General features: G+C 44.0%; 1 protein-coding gene across 1 annotated transcript in view; it reads left to right on the top strand.

Annotated features, from left to right (window-relative positions):
* LOC311264869 (inactive dipeptidyl peptidase 10) overlaps nt 1–19721 on the top strand; it is a 29256-nt gene that overhangs the window by 2576 nt on the left and 6959 nt on the right. The window contains exons 2-15 of the mRNA XM_084366045.1: nt 4613–4727; nt 6219–6314; nt 6485–6579; nt 8240–8311; nt 12875–12927; nt 13534–13615; nt 14122–14242; nt 14337–14491; nt 15196–15293; nt 15476–15599; nt 16972–17013; nt 17094–17198; nt 18647–18738; nt 19553–19600. Of these exons, the coding sequence (XP_084222171.1) occupies nt 4613–4727; nt 6219–6314; nt 6485–6579; nt 8240–8311; nt 12875–12927; nt 13534–13615; nt 14122–14242; nt 14337–14491; nt 15196–15293; nt 15476–15599; nt 16972–17013; nt 17094–17198; nt 18647–18738; nt 19553–19600 (1298 nt within the window). The remainder of the gene's footprint in view (nt 1–4612; nt 4728–6218; nt 6315–6484; nt 6580–8239; nt 8312–12874; nt 12928–13533; nt 13616–14121; nt 14243–14336; nt 14492–15195; nt 15294–15475; nt 15600–16971; nt 17014–17093; nt 17199–18646; nt 18739–19552; nt 19601–19721) is intronic.

Genomic DNA, 19721 nt, shown 5'->3' with positions numbered 1-19721 from the left:
ATGCTGTTTGTTTCCTGAGGCAGGAACTCGGTCACCGCGAGTGGCTGGACGTGCTGAGGGAAAGCTCCCTCATACAGGACCCTTTCTGTACAGTAATTTTCTTATGTGTGATGGGGAGCCTGAAAAGAATAAGACAGTGGGGCAGCCTTGCAGCAGTGGAGGCTAAAGCGGCAGGTCCTTTTCATTTCGTAAAGGCTTGTGCTGCATTGTCTGGCAAAAGCCTCGAGGGCAAAAAAGAAAAAAAATCTGCCCAGTTTGTCCCATATGGTGTCTTTACCACCTACTGCTTTTTTTTCCTTTTTTTTTAAGATAAGGAACACAAAAGGGAGAAGTGGTGGCGCAGTGGGTAGGAGCACACAGATTCCTCCGGATGTGATGGAAGATAGCCTAGATATGAATCAATACTGAGCTGTAGTATCTCATTACTACAGCAGGTTGGTTACGATTTATTCCAGTCACACTGAAGTTACTGCCTGCTCTAATGATGACCTTCATTTCAAATGAGGCAGTGAGAGGTATTGACAAGGTACTACAGACGTGGGTTACTTGCTAATCTACAGCTTCCCCCTTGTGAGCTATTACACTGAATCATTAAAATCAGGAGCATATAGCTTACACTGAACGCTGTATGTGTCTGCCAATAGATCCCCCCCCTCCTCCTCCTCTTTGTGGTTGTGGTTGATTTCATTGATGCCTCTGCCAATGTCATGTGCGTTATAAACATCGTCGCCTGATGTGAAAGGGAGGTTTAAGGAGTATATGCAAATCCAGAACCAGAATCCCCCAAAACAGCCCGCATCTGGTTCCCCTCATTCCTCTGCATGTGATTTATTGTCGGATTCTCCATGCCTCAAAGACACAGAAGACGGAGTTAAGGAGGTCTCCTGAGCCTAATTTATGAATTCTTAGCAGCGGCTGGATTCTGCGCAACCTAGTTGTGTTGCATGCAGTGCAGAGCAAGTGAGTAATTGTGTTTAGTGTGGCTTGCTTTTTTTTTTTTTTTTAGTGTGCGAACTCAATCAATACAGTTGGGATTGTTTGATTTTGTGTACAGTGCACTGAGAAAAAAAAAAAAAGAGACAGTTCGCTGGAATCAGTTTGTTGGCAGTTTAATAAAACTGGGTCCAGTCCAACGAGGATGATTCTCAAGCTGAAATGGTAGAAAGGTCAGAAAAAGGTCTCGCTTCGTCCACATGGAGGTGTCATAATTTGCGAGAAACAGCGCCCGGCAGAGCACGTCTCTTTAAAAGTCTTCTTTATAGCTGTGTTCTCACTATTAATTGTTTCCCCCTGGACCTTGTACAACTGTACACCTTATCGATTCTCTCATTTGGTTGAGTGAAAATCCCCGAGCTCTGCTGGCAAACCCAAAAGCTCTCTCCTCTCTAATGTAGTTTTGCAGGGTTTGCCAAAAAAAGAAGAAAAAAAAAAAGAAACTCCCAAGGGGATTCCTCCAGGAGTCTTATCCAGTTCCTCCAGGAGTCTTATCCATAAACATAAAGACCTTATATCTGCATCCTCGCATCCTTTTGGTGTTTGACTGACACGTCATCCGGGCCTCTACTCCGGCTCCCGTGGGATCGCACAGGCTGAATAAAATGGATGGCCCACTTAAGAAGGGTCTGTGTGTGTGATTCATTTTTTGTTCTGGCTCAGCAGAAAACCGGCTCTCGGATATATTTGCTTGTCCATCAAGGTGCTGACTGAAATAAGTCCGGTCCGTCATACAAGCGCAGCTCCTCGTCTGTGCACCTGTGCCAGCAGTTTGTGCTGCATTAGACTCCCTCATGCATAGTGACCAGCAGCATCAGCCGGTGCTCTCTGGGGACTCTGCAGAGCCCATCTGTAGCTCGTTCGCAAGTGTGATAAAAATTCCTCCTTCGCACAAATGTGGGATTCCTCCGATCTGTCTTAACAATGATGCGACCTTAATTGGAAGTACGGTCTTATGTCTGGGCTCAGGGGAATGATAGGAGCTCTGCATCCCATTATGAGGATGTTTCAGCTCTCACGTCGCACACAGTAATTAGAGGGAGGACTGGGAAATGAAAACACTTTGTGATGGGATCAGTCAAGTGGACGAATTTAATTTAAAATGTCTATTTATACTATGAGGATCAGTTGTAAGTCTTCGTATTATGTTTCATGATATGTTATCATGATAGTTGCTTGTGATTGTTCGGTATGTTAAAGGAAGAGTTCATCCAATAGTGAATATTGATTTAAAAAGGCGTTAATCAGTGATGGGATGTAACTAAGTACATGTACTCAAGTAAAAATTTGAGGTATTTTTCCGTCACTTGAGTATTTCCATACTTGCGCTTCTGGAGACTTGGATTACACCGATTTTTCCAATTATGAAAACAATCCCAAGCTACTTGTTTAGGAGAATGCTGCACAATATTTTGCTGTGACTCTCTTGTCTAGAAATGTCTTGTGGACTACGAAAACATCTGGTTGTTCGTTTGAACCATCCAGGAAGTTGTCTGTGGAAACTGCTTGAGAAAAGGCAAGAAACTTTTGAGGTGATTGGGCGAACTATCTGTCTATCGCCTTATATCACAAGCTACCTTCAACCAATCAGATCAAGCGGAGTCAGTTAGATCAATCAAACTCTTATTGAAGAAGATCTTTTCCAATCAAGAAAAGCCTTCAGTGCCGCTCATTGTTCTACTTGCAATGACATAAACTCTGCACTCCTGATATAACTGATGCTCTAGCAGCTACGCTAACCTCTTCATCGTCACACCAAAACCACGCCCGTACACCCACAGCTGATTGGTTCAACATCTGCTTTTTGAACCACTTTGCCAGCTTGAAGCTTGGCCAGAAGGAATTGCACCATCACGTGATCTTGTGAATCCAGCTGCTTCTCAGAGTAGATGAAGACTGAATTTTTCGTTTTTTGTATGAACTGTTCCTTTAAGGAGATTCACTCATAACAGTTCAGTCAAACAGAAAGTGCAGAAGCTGCAGTATTTGTCCGTATTGACTGTGCGCTCCCAAAGCCTTCGCAGACCACTGGAGGTTTCTTTATCTGATGGGAGGATAACGGCAGCTCACTGAGATACTGTGAGCCGAGAGGCCAGGAGAGAGAGAGAGAGAGCAGCGTCCGAGAAACGCCGCTAGACACGGAGCGATTGGCATCAATCACCCGGCTCTGGCCTGCACTGAGAGTTCAAACACCGCTTTGGCTCTGCAGGTGCAACCGGTAGCTGTTTTAATTTGAACATGCTGTGGTTCTCTGGCCAAGGAGATCTATTAATGATGAGACCTTGGCAAGAGCTCTGCTGCTGGCAACCAGTCGAGATAGCGTGCCTCCCATTCATCTCGGGTGTAAAGCAAACACGCTTCCTTACAATGAGAGATAAAAAAAACTCCTGAAACCAATTCTTTAAAGTGATAAGAAGAAATGTGTGTTGAAGATATTTTATCCCACAGCTTCTGGTTCAACTGCATTGACCTTTAATCTTTAAGTTCCTGCAGAATTCACCAACGTTTCACTTTTCTGAAATGGGGCTTTAAAGATATTTTGACTCCAGTTATGTAGGTGCATTGTCAGTCTTCAGCACTTTACTGCACCGTGTGTTAAGGGCTTTAACTCAGATGGTGAAGGGAGATAAAGAAACATATGTTCATGGTGAGGAAGTGCTAGGTGGGTGCGCAAGTGTGGCCAATAGCACAGACTGAGAGACAGCTGGTGTCTCCCAGGGAGCAGGGAGGAGCAGCAATCTGTTGACCGGTGAACCATGTAGATGCCCTCCTTCCGCTGCCCGCCCGCCCTCGCCAAAGGCCTGCAGGAAGGTGATATGGACGGGATAATGCGAGGGGTTAAGCTGAAGGGGTGGCCGGCTATAATGAAGGCTGGATTTTATAGCCTGTCTACGATTGAACTCTCACACACTCACAGCGGCCTTGTGGCTCCGGCGGTGGCAGCCACTCATTATGAGGGAGTGGAGCGCAGCATGGGAACGCCACGCAATTGTGTTTAATCGTGACTGATACTGGTGCAGGCTCATTCAATCAGTTCCCCCCTGAGCGCGTGCAGAGGGTACACGAGGTCTTCAGCCTAAACTTGAAGTTGTGTGCTGTCTGCTCGATTCATTATATAGTTAAACATTCCCATCCACTTCTCCTTATTTTCATTTCCTCGTTAACAAGCTGTTGAATAAACCCCCCCCCCTCCACTGAAGCAGTATGTTCTTCTGTAAAAGCAGATTGTAATTTCAGGCACCACACATTTCATGGTATCTTCACCCATCCCCCCCTTCTGTTTTAGCAAAACCGGCTGGCTCATCAGTCATGTAACAGGTGAAATGAGGCGATGATGAAGAAAAATGATGGTGCGGCCAAAATTACTGCTGCAATTACAGTCGGATAGCACATATGCAACAATATTATGCAGTTCTCATATGGAAAATTAGTCTAATTCAGCACGATCGCTCTGATGCAGGAGACTGTCTCAAACTCCCCAGAGGCTCACTGTACTAATATGCCTGTCGGGGAGACATTTCTGTGAGACTATGGAAATGAAGCAGCACTAATGTCCTCCTTTCTCGGCCGTGCTCGCATTCAACAACTTGCTTGTGTGTGTTTGCTCTTGTGTTATTAGGACCTGGGGAGTTCAGACGGTCCTCCGCGAAACTGGAAAGGCATCGGGATCGCCATGGTGGTGATCCTGGCTGTTATGTCTCTGGTCATCCTGTCCGTCATCCTCCTCACGCCAGGTGAGAAGAGCTGTTGGACAAAGTGGAAGCAACAAAGTCAAGAGAGGAGCTGTAATGTGGGGAATTAAAGGACCGCTGTGACTTTTGGGGAAAATAGTGGATTCATGTGGATTCAAGGTGGAGAGTTCACTGAGAAAATCGATGCCACTCGTACGTTTGTAGGGTGTATATGAAGCTAAAGCCAGTTAGCTTAGCACAAAGACTGGAAATAATGGCCAGCCTGGCTCTCCAAAGGTAACACAATCCTTCCACCAGCACCCCTGAAGCTCATTAATTAACATATTATAGCTTTGTTTTATTATCTTTGGTTTTATCTGTACAAACACCAACAATCACCATTTTATGGAGGGTTTTAATCTCGCGGAGCAGTTTCCAGGCAACCAGGAGAGAAATCCAAGGAGTTACTGCTCCCAGCCATGATTATAAACTCCTGTAAAATTGTTGTCCTTACACTTTGGTACAGATTAAACAAATTAGTTGAGTATAACATCTTCATTAGTGAGCTTTAGAGATGCCTGTGGGCAGGGCTCTCAATTAGCACCAGACACGGGCCAAATGCCGGTAAAATAAGCAAGTGGCTGGAAGATTCGCCCCTCTCGCCGGCCGAGAAACAATAAGTAGCTGGTAAAATTTGAACATTCGCCAGCATCTGGCCACTTGGCAAAAAAGTTAACTAGCAGTTTCCCGCTGCTTCCAATCCTGATGCTAAGCTAAGGTAACCGACTGCTGGCTGTAGCTTCATATTCAACGTACAAAACGTGTAAAAGTTTATTTCACAAAAAGGTGAACTTTTTTATTTTATTTTATGCATTTATTTTTTATCATTACTATTTATTCTGTTGTGTTTTATCAACATTTTATTGTTTATCATCATTATTTTATCGTATTTTATTTTATAAGCATTTTAGTTTTAAATTATAATCTATTTTATGTGTAGTATTGTCATAATCTTATTTTTATTGCTTGTTCTCTCATAAAACAACAGTAATACAAAAAACAATTCAGTGTTTCACGACGTTTCGTAACATTTCACAGCATTTCATTACACACAACAACATTTTAAACATCGGGAAACGTTCTTGTGTTGTCTGAAATGTTGTGTTTTGGTCCTCAGGGCCAACATAGCTTGTTTTATCTTCTATTGTTTATCCTTAATTATTTTGACTACTCATATTTATTTCTGTCTTATTCGATTCACTTTTTTTGTTTTGTTGTTCGGGGGGGGAGGGGGATTAGTCTCTAAATCCATGTTTGTTTTTCAGCATCCTACGCATCTTCAATCACTTGTAAAGCGTTTTGAATCACGCTTTGATTTGTTCTGAAGGTGCTTTATAAATAAAGTTTGTTTGATGGATACCGACAGTGACATTTAAAAATGCAAATAATGAATCCGAGGCAGGAGCGGAAATATATTCCAGACTTTGCTTTTTCTTTAAACATGACATACTTCCTCTGATGAACTAATTAACTCCCGTCTCTTTGCCTCCGAAGATGAATCTCACTTGCTGCTCCGCTCCCATCTCACTATGGAGGATCTGGAGAGTGAAGAGTTCAAAGTTCACGACCCCTGTGTGGCCTGGTTGAACGGTAATAATCCCCGTTTTCACTCGCTAATTACTCCTGAGTGACAAAGTGCCCTCTTTAATGATCTCACCTGAGCCTGAGCCGCTGGTTTGCAGACCTTGTAACCGTCTCTTTCTCTTGTGGAGTTAAGTCGTCGCTGTAATAACACAGGACTGTTTTCTCTGAACTGTCAGAAAACGAAGTGGCCGTCCGCACCAGGGAAGGACATGTGCTGTCGTTCAGCCTCAACAGCAACCTCACCACGGCTCTCCTGGACAACAGCTCCCTGGTGAGTTTTCTAGCATCACAGCTTATGAGGAGAGGGGACAGATATCGGCATTGATTGGCTCATATCCACTCGCAGACAGCTGGACAAATTGGCCATCCAGTACAGAGTGGATGCATCCAGATTGAGAGAGAGTGAAGCTGTAGAGTCCCACTGTGCCACAACTCACAGCTGAGACAAAAAAAGATTTGGCAGTGACAGTATCAGCTCATTTCCCCCCAATCTGGCTGCTCTGTGAGCCCTCAACATGTGCCTTCAAAGAGAATTTTCCGAGCAAGTGTATCATCGCCGCCTCTGCTCGACACTGACAGACTTATATGGGTCATCACCGAGGAGCTCGGAGCAGGGTTGTGTTGTCAGGTTGAAAAGAAGTCGCTCCTCTGTGTTTGTTATCTCTGATGCTGTTGATAATTCAAGAGAAAGATAGTTTCTTGTGTGAATACCAAGCAAACATGGGGATTCCCTGAATATATAATTTGCTGAGGCGGTTTTTTAGCTGTACTTAATGTCAAACTTTGGGATTCAGATTCAGAGTCAGTAAGGAAGAACTTTTTTATGTAGCACAAAATCAGGGTCAAAAAGTAATTCTCACTTACAGAAATAATGTAATTTAAAACAAGTATTACCTGGACATGTTCAGGACCTTTCTCCTGTGTTTTATAACACCAGTACAAACGTTGTCATGTTATTGTGCTGTTTTCACCTACATCTGCTCCAAAAAATGACCTACTCGTACAATGAGTATTTTATCTCATTGTTTAGCTGTACGACAAACTTCCCAATCACGTTTCTGTAATGTCACAACTGTGCGACTTGTGGAAAAATACACACATTGGACAATTTCCTTTCAAAGATGTGTTTAACGTTGTGAAGGAGCCATGTTTTCCTAAACCTAACCAAACAGCGTCAGAAAACAGAAAATATTTAATAAGTGAAATATAAGTTAACATTATAATAATGTGCTCCACTTGCTTGAAAAGTGGCCTGGAGCAACAACGACATGAGTCCTAAAAACTATGACATCAGCCGTGACAGCTTGGTTGGTCGGTTGCATTGATAGCGCTGAAACAACATTGACAATGATCGTCTAGGAGCAATGCCAACATGGTGATATCAGACAGAGTTAGCTATTTTTAGCTAAAAAGCTCTAAAAACGCTCCTTAAACTACCTGCTCAGCTCCAAATGAAACAGTTAGAGGCTCGCTGGTGAACGTAATGGAGCATTTAGCAGCTAAAGAGCCAGATATTAACCTGAAGACCAAAAAAATGGATGTAAAAGAGAGTGAATATTAGTTTCTAAAGATTCATCAGGTGGGCGGAAACGTGACTCAATAGGACTTATAATATTGCTGGACGTGCAAATAGGCCACAAAGTTTCCATATCAACTTTAAAGGTGATGATTCGTCAGTGATGTGTTCACGTTTCTGTTGTCCCCAAGTGCCAAAAAGGAGATGCAGCCGAAGTGATGCAACCTGCCCTCAAGGGAGAATACGCCAGGAACTCCACATGACAAATCACACCGTTTGTCAGCAGTCGATACGAAGCAGTTATGAAGAAAAACATCCAAGCGCTGTCACCCAACCCACTTCATCCACCGGAGAGCTAATCGAAGCTGCCGCTGATGTTGTCTGTTCTGTTTTTTTTTTCTGTTTTTACCTACAGGACCTGACCACGACTAAATTCAAAGTGTCTGCGGACAAGAGGTTTGTCCTCTTGGCGTACAACATTCGACCGGTAAGTTTTCCTCTAAATGTCAAGTCCACTCAGATTTTACTCCAGAGCGGGCGACATCAAGCCTCAGAAAAAAACAGCCAGGGCCATAAATTATCCACAAGTATCAAAGACAAAGCTGTTGCCTGCTCACACACCTCCACGTGTCTGGCGGGAGGGAAACAAACGGCGACATGCATCTTAATCAGAGATCCAAAAGAAACAACAGAGATGAGGTGTGAGGAGAGCGTGTGTGTTCGCTGATACTGCTGCTGCAGCAGTCTTTAGACCTGAATAACATATGGGGGGGTTGAATATTTAAACTGGCCGAGGGTGGAAGGTGCAGTGGGGTTGAGGAAAGCTTTGGAAGTGAGTGATCAGTGTGAAGTGGATGGCGTGGGGGTGTGGTGGGGGGAAGGGAAGGGGGCGTCAAGGAGATGAAGAGGTAAAGTTGGAGCTGCAGTAATGAAATCGCTCTGAGAATTTTAATGAGAAGCTGACGAGAATCACAATCGCAGGTGGTTTCGAGACGAGCGTCGGGGCCGACACAAAACACAGATCCTTTGCTGCCTTTACTTAGCTCAGTGCCTCCACACACACACACACAGCGCCGTCTCACTCTGTAAACACCCGCACCATTAATAAATAGTTGAGACGTTCCTCAAAGGGCAGGCAAAGTTGTGTAATGTGCAAGTAAATGGGCGAGGGAAGAAAACAGAATTAGTGGGGGGAAATGAAAGCCCTTCAGCACATTCCCCCACGTTTTTTATTAATAATCTGAGAGTCAGATCTCGCTGCTCTCCAGTCACAGTCGCTTCGCTCTCTCTGTGGCTTCCTTTGGAGATCTGCTGTTGCTCTAATCACTGCGTATCATATCTTTTCCCTGCCTGTGTGTGTGTGTGTGTGTGGGGGGTGAATGAGCCTGTTGCTGTGCTACAGCAGTCGTCACAAACACAGCGCATCTCGTTGTAACTGAATTATTGAGCGGGTTAACATGCGTCCAATCAGTTTTCAGATATCTCGGTAGCGACCGGGGGCTCAGATCTTCTTCTTCTTCTTCTTCTTTGGGTTTGATTCACGCCACGTCCATTAGCATACTTCCTTTGATGTCAGCAGGAATTGTCTGCCTCCTCATCTGTATGCTCAGCATGTGTACTCACGCTTCGAAGAAAAGCAGGGACAGTGGTGTGGAGACGCCACCTGGCATCATCTGTGTGTTTTTGGAAATGGATATGTCTGTTTGTGTGTTTGAGGAGGATCTTTGTCTTTCTAGCTGCCCGTCTTCTCTCTCCCACTTCATCTTCCCTCACTCTCAATCACTTTTTTCCCCCCCCCCGTCTATCTCTGGGGGGATTTGCGCTGACTGAAGCAGTTTGCAACCAGGCACCGGGGCTTTGCTGTTTGGACGAGGAAGCAGGCACGCTGTTGAGAGTGGCAGAGAATGAGAGAGAAAAAACAGAGGAGAGAGCCACTCGCAGTGGGAAAAAAAAAAAAAAAGGGGGTGGGAAGAAAAATGGGTTATGCACCATTTGCCCTTAGATACACTGCCCAGTTGAAATCAATCAGAATGGTTATCAAAGAATGACAGAGATGCTAAAAGGAGAAAGGCTGCAGTACAGAGAAAATGGATGTGTGCAAAGTTAAAAGGCTTCTCTGGATGTTGTATTAGCTCTGGAGGCTTTGGGGAGGGTTTGTGCCTGCTGCGTGAAAATAAATGGGTTTTGATAAGAGGGTATACGTAGAAGTGAGTTTGGGATTTGGCCACATAGGAGCGTGAGAGAAGCTAGATTTCCTGCAGGAAATTCGGGTTGAATTAAACAGGTTTGTTTGCAGGAGGGGGGAGAGGAGAAGGAGAAGACCTACATATTTTATTTTATTTTTAAAAGAGGGATGCCGATGAAGTTTGGAGTAGATGATGGAGGCTTCTGGGATTGATGAGCCAGTCAAGACAGTGTTGTGTAGGGGACAAACAAAAAATGCCAAAGGGGGGAGTCGAGTCTGCACTCTGCAGCAAACGCTGATGGGTGCTGTTACCAAAGACAGCGCATTGTGTGGTCGCTGCTCTGAAACGCTTGTGAGGCAGAAAACGAGGTTGAGATGGAGGGATGCTGTTAGTGCGCTCGTGTTAAAGGTGCCGCGATCCTGTCGCGTTTCCTTTGTCACGTTATCCCACAGCATCTTCTCATGAGTGTTCAATCTGTGCGTGTTGTTCCCCACCGCCACCCCCGACACAGATTCAGGAGGGGGTGGGTAGCGGCGGAGGAGAAGAGCGATCTGGAGGATTTATGATATGTTGCTGGCAGCCACATTAGGATTCACTGTGCCTCTCCGAGACAGACGCTCTCGCTCTCTCTGTCTGTTTATCACGCGGGCGCACAATAACGTACAGCCTCTGCCACCAGCTCCATAATGTTAAATCACGAGCAGAATCTCCGGGTTCCTTAACAAATCATAAACAGCTGATTGAACACGGCCGCTCTTGGCGATGCTGCCCCCTTTGGTGTCGAAAGAGCGATGCTCCCCTCCGACTCGCTGTGTGGCGAGGATCCGTCATCTCCGGCTGCCTCTCCCCCCTCCTCTCTTCCTGTCTTTGTTTCTTTCTCTCTATCTGCCTCCCACACTTTGTCCTTTCCCGTCTGACCGATTCAATCCTTTCCTCTTCCTGTTCTCTGGCAGCTATTCACAGCTCTGTTTTTCCCTGTGCACACTGTTGTGCCCCTTCACGCTCAGACCTCACACCACAATTAGATTTCGGTTTCATTTAGATTATTCCCCTCCTTTATCCCTGCAGGGTTAACTCCTGCATCACTCCATCCGTGAATTTCCTGACAACAGACAAACAACACAGAGGAGAAATCCAATTTCACTGCTAAGTGTGCTGTATAGAGGATGTGACATTTAATTTCTTTAGGGAGGGGATTTCCAGGAGGCTCTGGCTTCCAGGGGCCAGGAGGGCAAATAGCCTGCATCCATCCCATTTTTGCTTGAGCGAAAAAGAGGCGGTACAGATCAATATATTACCTAGAATTCATCAGGTGATACTGTGATCAATGACACACACACACGCACATGCGCACATTCATTGACTCAGATCCCTTAGTCTTCTTCAGCGTGTTAATTTAATTAATCATCGAGCTGCTGACGCGAGTGTCAGGGTTGCGACAGAGTTGCCAGCCACAATAGATCTCAGTGGGAAGGATATTAGCCGTAATGATGCTATTTAAGAAGAACGGCTGTCTTTGTTTCTGCACTTTTCCTTCTGACGTTTTCTGCCTTTTATGTTGTCTCTTTCACTCAAGTCTCGAGGGTGCACACGATTCAAATTCCCGTTATTCAGATACGATCACAATAATGATGTAATATCGATGAAACGGCTGCAAGTGGATTAATGAATCACACAAATTAAGCGTGTTATAAAACTGTGGATGGATCAGAAACAATCAACGCGATGCTTCATTACTGTTCATTTAAATGGCCTCATGTACAGATGTTTGACGCGTGAGGCAGTTTGTTAAGATATGGCCAGTATTTTTGTTTAAAACATTTTCAACAGATTACAAAGAAACAATAATATTGATGTTGTGTTGCAGAGACTGATGTTAGCACGCTAACCAGCTCAGCTTTGGGTGAGGAAATTAAGGAAATAAACTCAAAAAATGTCAAGAAAGTAAATATTTTGCATTTGTTTTCCATATTAAACAGAAAAATACAACCACACACCTTCTAAATTCAAGCTTTGCTCTTATAAACAACTGAGAAAGGCTTAATTGCTTCGTTAATTCAAACCTGACACAGACTAAATAAAGCTCGCCAAAACAGTCTTGGTTTGTCTTTCCACAAGTATCTCTCGTTCGGTCGTAATAAATCCTCACTTCACCGAATAAATGTGAAAATATTCTGGCTCTACACACCGTTTTTTTTCCTACTGTCCCAGCCTGCTGTATCTTCTCAACCCCAGAGTCATAGTCCTGGTCAGAGCTGCTGTAAATCACCTCCATATTGTAGGTTGCAAGATTCAAGTCTTTGTCATTGTGCAAAACAACAAAACAGCGATGCATCTCCCTGAGCTGTGTGGTGCAGAACATAAGATCAAAGTAGTAATGAGAAAACGGGATAAAATAAGATAAAATGGGCATCAAAAGGATTTTCAACACTTAAATTTTCCACCATCTGAGACTCAGTGTTCAGTCCCAGTTAGCAAAGAGCGGCAGCTGTCGGTTTTTCTGGCGATATGCTGAACACAAGCCCTTAATTTACACCTTTAATTGCATTAAGATATAATTAATAGAATAATTTAGGGGTTCGTTCAACATTTTCCTCTCTAATCTTGAAGCATAATGGTGTCGCTGCCCTTTTATTAAAGCGGTAAGCCACGCGGTGCGGTGCTTTGCAGTGATTTCAGAGGAGGATGCAAACACAGCCTCTCGTTGCTTGTTGCTTTACTGTAAGGTTTTTTCCTCTGCAGTGTCCTTCGCAGCCTTTCTTTCATTTGCATTTAACTTTCTTTATACATGTGTATGAGCATATGTGTGTGTTGTCATCTAAGTGCACCGCACCTGTGTGCATGATATCCTCTACCTCTTTCAGGTGTTCTCTCAGTCCTTCACAGCCTCCTATGCTATCTACACTGTGGCTAATGGGTAGGTGGAATCATGTATGCTAATGCATGGGCTGCACTGGGCATGAGCGTTACCGATGCAAGCAGACCGGCGGATTGAAAAAAAAACCCTCCCCCAGAGTGTGTCTCATTGAATCAGAACCTCATGTTTCTGTCAGACATGCATTCATTTCGTCAGTGTCCTTTCCAGGTTTCACATCCAAACGTAAGGTTTGCACTTTCTGTACTTCAGATTTCACTGCCTGAGATTCATATCCAGCATTATATCAGTGGGAAAAAAAAAGTAGCTGTGGATGTTCTCTCTTGGTTCTGAAAAAGGGGTTTCAGGAGGACCTGCAGCATTGATCATTGCCTGAGTATGCCTTGGAGGAACATGTTTGCCTGTCCTGAGGAAGATAATAAGCGCGGCTAGAAGTAAAGAAAAAGAAATGTTGCACTCTTGCATGAACCAACCCCCGTTCTCTGTTTTTGTTTTTCCTTCTCTGCATCTTGCTCTTTTGTCCTCGCAGTACAGTATCCCTCTCAAAGTTCAGGGCCAGGGCATGGATGGACCTCAGAGGGCTTAAAAAAAACAGGACACTCGTCCCCATCGGATGGGCTTATGTCTGAGTTTTTGTGTGTGTTCCAGGGATCTGCAGGAGCTTAACCCTCCGGAGAAAGAGAAGGCAGTGCTACAATACGCTTCCTGGGGACCGCAGGGGAACCAGCTGGTACGCCTGGCGCTTCCTCATTTACCCAATCGACGTGTTGTCTTTGTCATCTGCCCGTCACTATAATGAGAAGATTATAGACAATCTATATAATGTGTTCTGTGTGTGACTAGAGCCTCCATTGGCACCATTTTCATAATGATATAAGTGTTTTCATGTCTTTGTCAGTATGAAATGAAGCTTAGAGGTTATTGCAGTCACTGTGTTGCTATAATGGGGTTGTTTTACACTCCTGATATAATTCATCTACCTTCCGTTTAATGTAATTGGCTGATGCTGCGATGTCGGTGCTCATCTGCAGCATATTAACTGGAGAGTAAAGATGTATTGGCTCTCACTTGTGTGTGTGTGTGTGTGTGTATGTGTGTGTGTGTGTGCGCTGGACGATGATTCATTCACTCTTGGACGGCGTCCGACACTAGATTCAGGCGAGCCAGCGATGACGCCTGCAAACACACTGTCATTGATAATGGATTGGCACTGTCTGTCTCCGCTGCTCACTCCAGGCCTATGTGTTCGACGGAGATATCTACTACAAGCCGAGCGTGACCGGCAAACCTTTGCGTCTCACGACCACCGAACAGGAGCAGAACGTGGTGAACGGGCTCTCTGACTGGACTTATGAAGGTAGGGTCTGTAAAATGAAGCTTACAGCAATAATTGTGAGCAACAGGTGAGCGCTTTGAGTTTGAACAACTAACACGGCCTTTTTTAAAAACAGAGGAAGTGCTCTTGACATATGTTGCCCACTGGTGGTCCATGGACGGGGCCCGGCTGGCGTACCTGACCATCAACAACTCTGCCACACCTGTGATGGAAATACCGCACTTCTTAGGTGGTCTCTACCCGTCCAATGTTGTCTTCCCTTACCCCAAGGTAAAAATGTAATTTAGCAAGACTTTCTTTTAAGGCTTTTTTTGGTCATAAACTAAATCAGTGGTCCCCGAAGTGTAGGACAAGAAAGTATGAAAAGGCATATCTCACCCTCGGCTCCACCGGTCCAACAGCTGGTAATAGTCACTTTACTAATGTTACGCATGAAAAATTTAAGATGCACGAGGCAGCGTCACTTTTTAGTGCTTCCACTATAAAGGTGACTTTTGACTTGATGATGGCACAAGATGAAAAGTTATTGCAGGTCATGAGGGGAACATGAATGAACGTGATGGCAATCCATTCAGCCGTTGAGACGTTTCACTCAAATTTACAATTTAACCTCATGGCGGCACTTATACGATATCTCAAGGCATCACCGACATCACTAGGATTTATCCTCTGGACACCATATAAGTCTGTACGAGGTCTTCTGCTCAGATATTTAACTTGATGCGTGAAGATTTCAACCTGCCAGCGGAGCGATCAGTGAAGTCAGGCGAGCATCAAAATCGCTAGGATTACCTCTCTGGACACCGTGAATATCTGCACCAGATTTCATGGCAGTTCATTAGTCTGGAACAAACCGGTGGGACCGACAGACCGGCTTTGAGCGCGAGCGTAACCAAAAATACTTGCCAAAATTTACACTCTAAATGTTTCACGAGTGTGTTTGATCATCTGTTTTCCTTTCTTGTGCCTCACAGGCAGGCTCAAGTATCCCATCCGTCAGTCTGTTTGTGGTGAATCTATATGGTCCAGCTCACACTCTGGAGATGATGCCTCCCGACTCCCTCAGGGCCAGGTACTACATCTCTGTGAATGTAAAAAACAGAATAAACCTCGAAGACTTTAGACACCACCTGTCAGAAATGATTGCACATCCAAGTTTCTTCTCCCCTTCACTGCCTCTCTCTCTCTCTCTCTCATGCACCACTTTCCAATCTTTTTTTTCCCCGTGTATCATTTTCTGCATCGCCTCTTCAGAGACAGCTACATCTCCATGGTGACTTGGATTAGCAGCACCCGCCTCGCGGTTCGTTGGCTGAACCGTGCCCAGAACCAATCGGTGCTGTGTGTGTGCGAGGCCACCACGGGGGCATGCTCCGAGGTGAGCGGTCATCAGTCGTTCCACATTAGTAATCCAAACGGACCCCACTGCTGTACACAGCTTTAATAGAAATTTTTTTTTGCTTCTTCTACTGTGTGTTGGGAGTCAGGATTGATTTCCTTAAGCTCTCGAATGTCCACCGGCTGGATTAATATTTAAGGTCATTTGCTGCATGAGGAGAATTTTCAGCGGTGTACCGCAGTATTTTATTGCTTGTTTTCCGTTTTTCCTGTAAAATCCTCATAGATTCCAGGTGGTCAGTAACCAATGATTCATTATTGATGTATTTAATAATCAATACGCGTAATAAGGTTCATATATTCAATGCTGCCGTAGGTGTCCAATGCATAAAGCCTCAGCCAGAGGTGGCAAAAGTACACAGATTGTTTACTCAGGTAGAAGTACAGATACTTCAGTACTGATTCTGCTTCTTTTCTCAAGTAAAAGTAATAAAGTACAGGCTCAGATATGTACTCAAAGTGTCAAAGTCTCCCTCTGAAGGACATTTCTTTTGTCCATTTCTGTGCAAAGCCAACTGAAGCTCACGTCTAATTAATATCATTCAAACACTATTAAACTTAAAGGTAGAATCAGTAGGATTTTGTCCCAGCTGCACAACAAAGATAGTTGATTGTTGAGTCTCATTCCCAGGACGTCAAATAGCCACATTTTGGGTCGGTAAAGCATCCCGAGCAGCAACGAAGTGAGAAAATAAGAAAATCCAGGCAGAGGGCTGCAGGGTCTCTGCAGATACGAGACACTAACACGCCTCTTCTCCCCGCTCCAGTCTCCCTCTCTGTCTGTTTCAGTCCTCCTACGTCTTTAACGTCTTTGTTTCGTCTACATCGATAATCGATAATTCCTCTCAGATGCATTCAGACTAAAGTAATGAGCCTCTTTTGAAAATGTAAGGAGGACAAAGTTCAGGTGTTTGTGTTGTTGTCAGCAAAATAAATCTACTGAAGCTCAGTAACAAATTATTATTTCTTTGTTGCTTCCACCTCTGACCTTCTCTTGATGCTCTGACGAACCGCTCGACAGGGTTAAAAAAGTTTACTTCAACTCAAGAAAAGGTGCCGCAGAATAATTGTTCTTTTCAAAAGTTGTCAGATTTACTGAAGCCAGAAACGTTTGACAGCTAGAGGTAAAAAAACAAACAAAACAAAACTGTCTGACTCAAACAAAAACACTGTAAGTATGAACTGTGGATGTATCAGCCTGTTTATTCCTTCCACTTCCTCCTTCATCTATGTAGATTACTGTTGAACTTGTGAACTTAAATCATTGAATTATTCAAACAAACATCAAATAACCAGCATTTAGGCTCCTGCAGCTCCTCACTCAGCTCTGTTGTGTGATTTTAAATCAACAGAAACACAAAATGGCCATGGACATCATGCAAAACCAGCGTCAGGTAACTCCTGCTCACGTTTTCATAAAGTTTGTGTGCGTCACCACCGTCCGTCCTCTGACTCAGGACTTTTTCTTCGACAGGACGTGCCGTTGTTCTCAGCAGACGGCTCCGTGTTTTATACGGTCCTGCCGGCAAAACAAGGCGCTCGGGGAGAGTTTCACCACATCGCCGGTCTTTCGGCTCAGGTCAGTTAACTTTCACTCCCTCGTGTCATCCTCGAATAATCTCTGACGAAGTTGGTCGTTAACATTTCAGCAGAGGGTTCACATAAAACAGTGTGATTACAGAGGACGGACACAAAGGTCGTGTTGGCTCACAGTGTCCTCCTCTTCTATTATTACTGAGGCCATTTGTTTGCATTTGTTTTCTCCCTAATTACTTAAGCACCACTTTAATCTAATAAGTCATTTTGCTCATTAATCCTGTAACGCTGGTTTGCCCTTTACATTATTGAGGGAATTCATTTCAGTTCATTTCAATTTGGAAAGTTATTCATCCTCAGCGGAGTAATTAAAAAATGTTTGATGTCATTTTCTTTTTGAAAACATTTTCTCTACGGAGGAGAATGACATCGTGTTTCTTTTTTCTTTATTGAAGGATTAAGTGAATCTGGCATTTTAAAGGGAGTGTTTTTTAAAGTGTATTGTCAACGGCTGCACCTAACGATTATTTTCATTTCCAATTATTCTGTTGATTACTTTTCCTGATTCATCTTTTAGTCCATGAATTATAAAAACAATTATGTTCGTGACGTCTTCAAATTGCTTTTTATGTCAAATCGAAGCGTCCACAACCCAAAGATTCTTCATTTATTATCATAAATGTCAAAGAAAAGCAACAAATCCTCACATTTAAAAGGGGACTCCGTTGAAGTGTGTTCAAAGTCGTATAAAGCCTTTTGTTGGTCCAGATGAAGCTGCATCTGATAAATTACCTCCAGTGATGTCACTCAGTGGCTAAGTTGCATTGTGGGTAATGTAGGTTTTGAAAAAGAAAAGGGAATACATGGAATTAAAAAAGGTGATATCTCTGCTGTATTGATTCTGATCATTTGTTTTTAAACCGTCCACAGTGAGTCCAACATTACCCACAATGCAACTTAGCCCCTGAGTGACATCACTGAAAGTAACACACTTTAATGTGTAAAATTGGTGGAATTACCCTTTAAATGTAAGGATTTGCTGCTTTTCTTTGCCATTTATGATAAATCTTTGAGTTTTGGACTGTTGGGCTGCCAAAAGAAGCGATCTAATGACGACATTTTGGGTTCTGTGAAAATATAATGAGCATTTTTCACATTTGACGACCTGTAAACAGACTGTAATGTGGCAAATTGTTGAAGTTACCCTTTAAGAAGCTGAAACAAGCAAATGTTTTAATCGAATAATCGTTGCAGCTCTAATGTCGTCCCAAACCGTTGGACCTTTCCTCTCCCGTGTCTCTCCATCTTCAGTCCTAATATTAAAAATAAAAAATGAAATGACACTTTCTGAACTCTCTCCTCTCTCTAGCCGTCAGTGCCTTGAACCTCCATCCTGACACACACTCGCTGTATCGCTGCACCTATTTTTACTCTGTGTATCCGCCAGCCTCGACGTTCCTCTTCATCTCTGTTTCTTCTGTGCAATCGCAGCCTGCCATCCCCTCCGTCCCTCCTCGCTTCTTGACATCAGGGAGCTGGGACGTCACCTTGCTGTGCGCCCTCGACGAGAAGGCTGGAAAAATGTATGTATGAGAGCCACATTGTGTGGGAACGGGGTGAATCACCCTTCAGCGCCTTTAGCGGCCTGCAGCTCCTGGGTATTAATGTACAAGTGACAGCGGGGGAGAGCAGAGTAGTGGCCATCATTAAAATGATCATGTCTCGCTGTAAGGTGAGATTAAATTGCAGACCTGTCGGATACTGGGACGCAAATGAATTCGCTGGGTCAGACTGTGGGTGAGTCGCACACGTAAGACTGTCCGTTTAAAAATAACTAAAGGGGCCGTTTTAACATGTATCATCGATCTCGGTTAATTCGCCAATAGGAAAAGGCTTTGATCCCGGCTGTGCTCGTGGCAATGAAGAGGCCTGAGGATTACTTACACTTCAGCAGAGCAGATCATTGCTTAAATCTGTCTTTATCCTGCTGGGGGCAGGAACCCCCTCATGAACTGATTGACTGAGGTGTGTGAGCATCACAGAGAATCAAGGACAGTCAGTCGTAGATCTCGTTCGCAGGCCCGAAGCCCGCGGGACGGTTCTGCTTTTTAGCCTCCAAACAAGTCGCTCTCTCTCTCACAAAAGTCATTAGGCAACATACTTTGATGTGCATCCTCTCCTCTGATGTTTTTAAATCACCATCGCTAAAGCTGATTTACAAATTAAATGCGATACCCTATTTTTATAAACATCGAGGGGTATGTAAATAAGTGTGGATTGATTCTGTCCATGAATAATTGATATCCTGAATAATTATGATGAAGTGCAGATGCCCCAAAGGTGATCTGCCAAGTTGAATAACTCGCTGCCTCTGTGGTTAATTTGTCTCCTCGTCAGCTACTTCCTGAGCACAGAGGAATCCAGGCAGAGCAGACACCTTTACAGGTAAGCACGATTCATGCAGCCTCGAACAGATACTACTGCTTCAAATGCTGCTAAACAGACAGAATATTATCATTGATCCAAAAAATACAATGCCCGGTGGAGCAGTTTTCAACAGTCCAAC

Source organism: Pagrus pagrus, assembly GCF_965226575.1.
Source record: "Pagrus pagrus genome assembly, chromosome: 11".
Classification (NCBI taxonomy): Eukaryota; Metazoa; Chordata; class Actinopteri; order Spariformes; family Sparidae; genus Pagrus; species Pagrus pagrus.
Note: the sequence above shows the minus strand (reverse complement) of the source record. Positions and strands in the feature narration are given on the sequence as shown.